At 52.7% G+C, this 7315-nt stretch overlaps 1 protein-coding gene across 1 annotated transcript in view; it reads right to left on the reverse strand.

The window, feature by feature from the left end:
- The window catches only part of LOC149439101 (nicastrin-like), a 25030-nt gene extending 17718 nt beyond the window's left edge, over positions 1–7312 (reverse strand). The window contains 7 exon segments of the mRNA XM_089659492.1: positions 481–631; positions 2448–2593; positions 4871–4989; positions 5127–5169; positions 5172–5249; positions 5689–5793; positions 7165–7312. Coding sequence (XP_089515618.1) covers positions 481–631; positions 2448–2593; positions 4871–4989; positions 5127–5169; positions 5172–5249; positions 5689–5793; positions 7165–7213 — 691 coding nt within the window. The 5' untranslated portion in view covers positions 7214–7312.
- Positions 7313–7315: the final 3 nt, after the last annotated feature.

Here is a 7315-nt window from a genome sequence, read left to right on the forward strand (position 1 = left end):
CAGCGGGTTGGGCTCGGCACGGGAGGCAGCGGGTTGGGCTCGGCACGGGAGGCAGCGGGTTGGGCTTGGCACAAGAGGCAGCGGGTTAGGCTTGGCACAGGAGGCAGCGAGATGGGCTTGGCACAGGAGGTAGCCGGTTGGGCTTGGCAGAGGAGGTAGCCGGTTGGGCGGGTTGAGGTTGGCACACAGCGAAGCAAAGCCCTGTATGGCTGGGGTGGAGGCTTACACAGGACTATGGGCTTCCCTGTGACAGTGACGATTGGCCCAGAGCTGTCACATGGGGTGAGTCACATGCTCCTCTATACACTGAAGTACCAAGTAGCTCCTTCGTCTCCTGGCCTGGAGCAGAGCAGCAGGAGAGCGATGTTATAGTAAATATATGTTGGGGGGGGGGGGATATATAGGGGGAATTCAGAAGAAAAAAAAAAAGCCCCAAAATGTGACATCAGCACGACCCAACAGTCCCTCAGGTCTGCTCACCAGGATTGATGCTGAATGACGTCTGGATGGAGTTACGCCTCATGCAGGTGACAGAACTGGTGACAGCATGCATGTGGGAGAAGAGCTGCATGGCGCAGAGCGGGTAGCGTGGCACGCTGTCGTTCCCGGGTACGTTGTGATTCCTGTAACACTACACAGGAAAGATACAGAGCAGTTAGTTACTTTACTTTTCTCCATCACCAATAATCAGTACAGTTCGGCTCCCGTGCAGTGAGGCTGCACCCGTTAACGGCTCCGAGGCGAGGACAACGGGGACACACTAACCTGATCCGCCAATCCTCCCCACACAAGACCGGTCCGGCACCACCAAGCTCCAGCGATCTTGAAAATGGACTGTTCCTGACCTCAGCATGCTCAAAAGACAGGAACAGTCCACTGCTGGACAGTGGGGGGGGGGGGGGGGGAGTGGTTTTCCCAGAGGATCGGTGGATCAGGTGAGCATAAACTTTGCGCTCACCCCTAAAAAAAAAAAAAAAAAAGAGCAGTTGACGCATGCAGTGTTGGCACAGTCCAACTGCATGGGGGGGGGGGGAAACTGCCCAGAGTTGGGCTTTAACCCCTTGGCGCCAGCGCCTCCCGGCCCTTTAAGGGTTTCAGAAGCCGGAAGGTGGGGCGGGGTTTTAAGGTCATGTGACCACCGTGATTCCCAGTCACGGCAGTCACATGATCGGGAAAGGTCCCGATTGAAAGAGATCAGGACCTTTCCATGAGTACCGGACATGTGTGCTGGGAGTGCGCAGGGCGAGCGCTCTCAGCACATATGTTTTTGTTAATTGCACGCAAATGTGCGGCCGCTCGGCGTGAAGAGGTTAAAGTGGTTCTAAAGGCTCAAGGTGTTATACCTGTGCATGAAATTAAAAAACCTTCTCTATGCAGCAGCCCTCCCCCCAGCCCCCCTCTCGATCCAGCGATGTGTACTGGAGTCTCGTGTATCCCGGGACTCCCTTTTCTCAATGGCTGAGACAGAAGCAGGAGCCATTGGCTCCCGCTGCTGTCAATCACAGCCAATGAGAAGAGAGAAGTGGTGGGGCCGAGCCAAGGCTTCCTGTGTGAATAGAGCTGCTTGCTATGGGGGCACCCGACAGGAGGGAGGGCCTAGGAGCTCCGGCAGGGGACCCGAGAAGAGGAGGATCTGGGCTGCTCGGTGCAAAACCATATATAGACATTTCCTGATTTTTTAAAAAATATATATATATATATATATATTTTTTTTTTTTTTTTACTTTTTGCTATAAAAACATATCCAGTAAAAAAAAACTTTAAAAATCAAATTTCGTCATAAATTTAGGCCAAAATGTATTCAGCGACATACAAAAAAAAAAATCCCAATACATGTAAATTAATTGGGTTACGTGAAAGTGATGGCGTCTACAAATGGTGGTATAAATACTGGAATTTTGTTTTTTTTTTTTTCTTACTATTAATGGCGGCGATTAGCGACTTATAGCGGGACTGCGGCGAGCATTCTGACACGGGTGGGGGAACCGATTTGGTGTCACTGACATCCCCAGTCACACCTATACAGTGATCAGTGCTAATAAAAAGTAATGGCACTGTACTAATGGCACTGGGCAGGAAGGGGTTACCATCTGGGGCGATCAAAAGGTTAACTGTGTGCTGTTTTACTGTAAGCACACTGCTTTGTATGGCTGAGCTGTGCAGAGCCATACAAAGCAGTGTGCAGGAGCTGACAGTGGAGAGATCTGTATTGTTTACATACAGGTCTCTCCCCTGTTGGAAATCCTCGGAGATCGCCGGGTGCTGGCGGGGAATCATCGGCCGAGACCCGGTGATTGACAGCTGAGGTCGTGAACGGCGCCGCGGGTAGGGCACGCCCCCAACCCGGACCGTCAAAATCACGTGATTTTGAGCACCCGCGCCGCCCTGTCGCGGTATTTCTGCTATAGGGCGACGTGGAAGTGGTTAAGATTATCAAGGCAGCTCACCTGTTTGATGACCTCCGTCTCATTTTCGTTCTCAAGGAGGAAGATGGGAAAGCTGAAATCCTCATAGGAGAAGCCGCTACCCAGGGGGTTCCATACGGTTCCGTTGCAGTGTGCGTACTGTGAGCCGTGCTCGCTGGTGTAAAGGCCTGTCAATCAAGAACAGAGGAGGGTCACAGATCAAGTGCTGTTACACTAAACCTTCGAGAGGAACTGGGAAGGGCAGCTTTTCAATGCCACCCGGCAATAAATACGGAAAGGTGGAAATGCACTTTGGAGAAGTTAAAGCAGAGCTCCACCCGAAAGGGGAAGTTCCGCTTTAACCACTTGCTGTCTGGCCGCTGTATATAAACGGCCGGACGGTGGCAGTCCAGGGGCTGGTTATCGTTCATAAACAGCGTCCACCATTTTGGACTGGGAGCGCGCAGCACTGCGATCCGGTGCCCGCTGTGTCCTCCGGACACAGTGGAACACTGATCATCGTATGGGACCTCTGTGTGAGGTCCCGATCATGTGATCACTGACTGGCCAATCAGTGATCACATGCAGAGTAGTAAGCAAGGTGTCACTTCTGACATCATTGCTTACTACGTGTGAAATCTGTGAATGATCACAGAGATCACATGGTACAGGGCTATTCACAACAGCCTTGTACCATGTGACAAGCTGTGACCAATCACAGCTCACACAGTATTTCTCAATGGCTGCAAGAATGCAGCCAGAGAGGAGAAATGATTGCTTTTACAGCCTTTATGGGTGTAAAAGCAATCAGTGTAAAAAAAAAAAATAATTCATCACCCCCCACAAGTAGTACAGTGTCACCATGGTGACACTGTACCGCTAGGGTGACTATGTAAAAAAAACAAAAACAAATAATATAAAAAATTAAAATAAAAATGTTTTTTGAAAAATTAGAATTTTTGCTTATAAACTAATTTGGGTTATTTTTTTTTATTTTTTTACTAAAAAGATAACCGAATACATTTTGGCCGAGATTTATGAAGAAAGATTATTTATTTGCAAACTTTTATAAGAAAAACACTTTAAACATTTTTTGAACTTTTTCATTTATATAGCAAAAAAAAAAAATCCCCGTGGTGAATAAATACACCTAAATAAAGTTTTAGCTGTCTCAAAAAAATGCTGAAAAAGTCATTTGGGTACTGGACTGGAAGGGGGGGGAAAGTGTCTGGACTGGAAGGGGGGGAAAAGTGTCTGGACTGGAAGGGGGGGAAAAGTGTCTGGACTGGAAGGGGGGGAAAGTGTCCGGACTGGAAGGGGGGGGGGGAAAGCGTCCGGACTGGAAGGGGGGGGGGGGAAAGCGTCCGGACTGGAAGGGGGGGAAAGCGTCCAGACTGGAAGGGGGGGAAAGCGTCCCGACTGGAAGGGGGGGAAAGCGTCCCGACTGGAAGGGGGGGAAAGCGTCCCGACTGGAAGGGGGGGAAAGCGTCCCGACTGGAAGGGGGGGAAAGTGTCCGGACTGGAAGGGGGGGGGGGAAGGTGTCCGGACTGGAAGGGGGTGAAAGTGTCCGGACTGGAAGGGGGGAGGGGGGGAAGTGTCCCAACTGGAAGGGGGGGGAAAGCGTCCCGACTGGAAGGGGGGAAAGTGTCCGGACTGGAAGGGGGGGGGGGAAGGTGTCCGGACTGGAAGGGGGGGAAAGTGTCCGGACTGGAAGGGGGGGGGAGTGTCCGGACTGGAAGGGGGGGGGGAGTGTCCGGACTGGAAGGGGGGGGGAGTGTCCGGACTGGAAGGGGGGGGGGAGTGTCCGGACTGGAAGGGGGGGGAAGTGTCCGGACTGGAAGGGGGGGGAAGTGTCCGGACTGGAAGGGGGGGGAAGTGTCCGGACTGGAAGGGGGGGGAGTGTCCGGACTGGAAGGGGGGGGAGTGTCCGGACTGGAAGGGGGGGGAGTGTCCGGACTGGAAGGGGGGGGGAGTGTCCGGACTGGAAGGGGGGGGGAGTGTCCGGACTGGAAGGGGGGGGGAGTGTCCGGACTGGAAGGGGGGGGGAGTGTCCGGACTGGAAGGGGGGGGGAGTGTCAGGACTGGAAGGGGGGGGGGAGTGTCCGGACTGGAAGGGGGGGGGGAGTGTCCGGACTGGAAGGGGGGGGGAGTGTCCGGACTGGAAGGGGGGGGAGTGTCCGGACTGGAAGGGGGGGGGGGGAGTGTCCGGACTGGAAGGGGGGGGAGTGTCCGGACTGGAAGGGGGGGAAGTGTCCGGACTGGAAGGGGGGGGGGGGGAGTGTCCGGACTGGAAGGGGGGGGGGGGGGAGTGTCCGGACTGGAAGGGGGGGAGTGTCCGGACTGGAAGGGGGGGAAGTGTCCGGACTGGAAGGGGGGGGAGTGTCCGGACTGGAAGGGGGGGGAGTGTCCGGACTGGAAGGGGGGGAAGTGTCCGGACCTGAAGTGGATAAAACCATGGACTTACCGAAGCCATCATTGGGACATGGTACATCCAAGGAGAAGCCCTCCGGAGGGGGCGGCTTGGCGTAGGTGACGGCTATCCCGGAGATACGGGAGCTGCCCTTCAGTTTCAGGAGAATGTTTCTGCTGAGGGAAAGAAAAAAGGATTTTTTACAGCTAAAACAGATGTTGGACACATGAAGTCGTACAATAAACGTCTCCGGTGATTGTGGACGGCAGTACAGGTGTGTGGTGTGATCTCTGCCTCCGTCACGTCTTACTTGTTGAATAAGTTGCCCTCCAGCAGCACCATGTAGGGGGGGTGGGGCCGCTCTCCAGTACCCAGGGCAGGTCGTCTTCCTTCTCCACCACGTGGATGACACCCGTGTCACCATTCCTGGACGCTGAAACACACAAAACTAAATTCACAGGAAGGACAACCAACGATATGGACTTACAGGAGGTTTTAGTTTTTGGGTTGACATCTACTTTAATGTTGGGGGGGATCTGAGGGGTGAAGGAGAAGGAATTGGGGTGATCTGAGGGGTGAAGGAATTGGGGTGATCTGAGGGGTGAAGGAATTGGGGTGATCTGAGGGGTGAAGGAATTGGGGTGATCTGAGGGGTGAAGGAATTGGGGTGATCTGAGGGGTGAAGGAGAAGGAATTGGGGTGATCTGAGGGGTGAAGGAGAAGGAATTGGGTGATCTGAGGGGTGAAGGAATTGGGGTGATCTGAGGGGTGAAGGAGAAGGAATTTGGGGTGATCTGAGGGGTGAAGGAATTGGGGTGATCTGAGGGGTGAAGGAGAAGGAATTGGGGGGATCTGAGGGGTGAAGGTCTTACACTGGCAGCCAATCTGATGCGTGGCATTGAGGAGTCGGACACACGGAGCCGTGCTGTTCAGTAGGATATAGATCTTCCTCTCCACAGAGTTCCCCCGACACAGACCTGACAGACATACAATCATCATTAATCATCTCTAAATATACAATCCCCTCCCCCCAATACAATCCCCTCCCCCAATACAATCCCCTCCCCCCAATATACCCAGCCCGGGCAATCACACAAAGAGTTGTTATAACCCCGGATAGGCTCAGGGCCCGAGAGGAGTACTGAGGTGGGGTGCTGTGATGTTTCCCCCCCCCCCGGCCATGACTTGCCTGAATTGTATAGAGAAGAACAGAGCCCCAGTGATGACATCATGGACTCTAAAAGAAGGTGGTCACATAACACGGCATAAATAATAAACACCGGTCACATGACGGGTATAAATAATAAACACCGGTCACATGACGGGTATAAATAATAAACACCGGTCACATGACGGGTATAAATAATAAACACCGGTCACATGGCGGGCACAAATAATAAACACCGGTCACATGACGGGTATAAATAATAAACACCGGTCACATGACGGGTTTGAAATAAATAATAACGATGATGAAGGAATGGAGGGACTGCTCTTAGTAATAAACACTGGTCACATGACAGGTATAAATTATAAACACCGGTCACATGATGGGTATGAAAAATTAACCTCGGTCACATGACAAATATAAACACCGGTCACATGATGGGTATAAATCATAAAGCCCTGTCACAAGACAAGTATAAACCCCGGTCACATGACGGGTATAAATTATAAAAAACGGTCACATGACGGGTATAAATCCTAAACCCCAATCACATGACGGGTGTAAATCCTAAACCCCGGTCACATGACGGGTATATATCACAAACCCCGGTCACATGACGCATATAAACCCCGGTCACATGACGCGTATGAATAATAAACCCCGGTCACATGACGGGTATAAATCCTAAACCCCAATCACATGACGGGTGTAAATCCTAAACCCCGGTCACATGACGAGTATAAACCCCGGTCACATGACGGGTATATATCACAAACCCTGGTCACATGACGGGTATAAACCCCGGTCACATGACGGGTATATATCACAAACCCCGGTCACATGACGCGTATAAACCCCGGTCACATGACGGGTATAAATCATAACAATGATGGAGGGACTCCTCTTTGAGTAGCAGAGAGCACTGAGACTCCTCTTAGTTATACACCCCGGTCACATGACAGGTATAAATGACAGTAATAGAGGATGGAGGGTCTCTCCAGGATGAGGTCACACGGGGGATCTTCTCGGTGAAGTCTCAGTTCTCAGGCTGCAGTCTGGGCTGTAATCACGTGATCCCGCCCCTCCAGGGCTGTGAGGGGACCAGAGATCACAGGGTTCTGCCGGTCACATGACCTGAGGACATGCCCAATACCACCCATCCCCCGGCGGCCTCGCTCACCAGTCAGCAACACCAGAGAGACACCGAACAACACACCGGCCGCCGCCATTATCTTCAGCCTTTCCACTTCCGCCCTGCCCAGAGGCCCATAGCGGCCTCCTTCCGCCAACACCTGGCTCCACTTCCGCCAGGGCTCCGGCCGGGTTAGTGG

This window comes from Staurois parvus, unplaced genomic scaffold, assembly GCF_062004578.1.
Source record: "Staurois parvus isolate SC_StPar_1 unplaced genomic scaffold, SC_StPar_1.0 ptg001161l, whole genome shotgun sequence".
NCBI lineage: Eukaryota > Metazoa > Chordata > Amphibia > Anura > Ranidae > Staurois > Staurois parvus.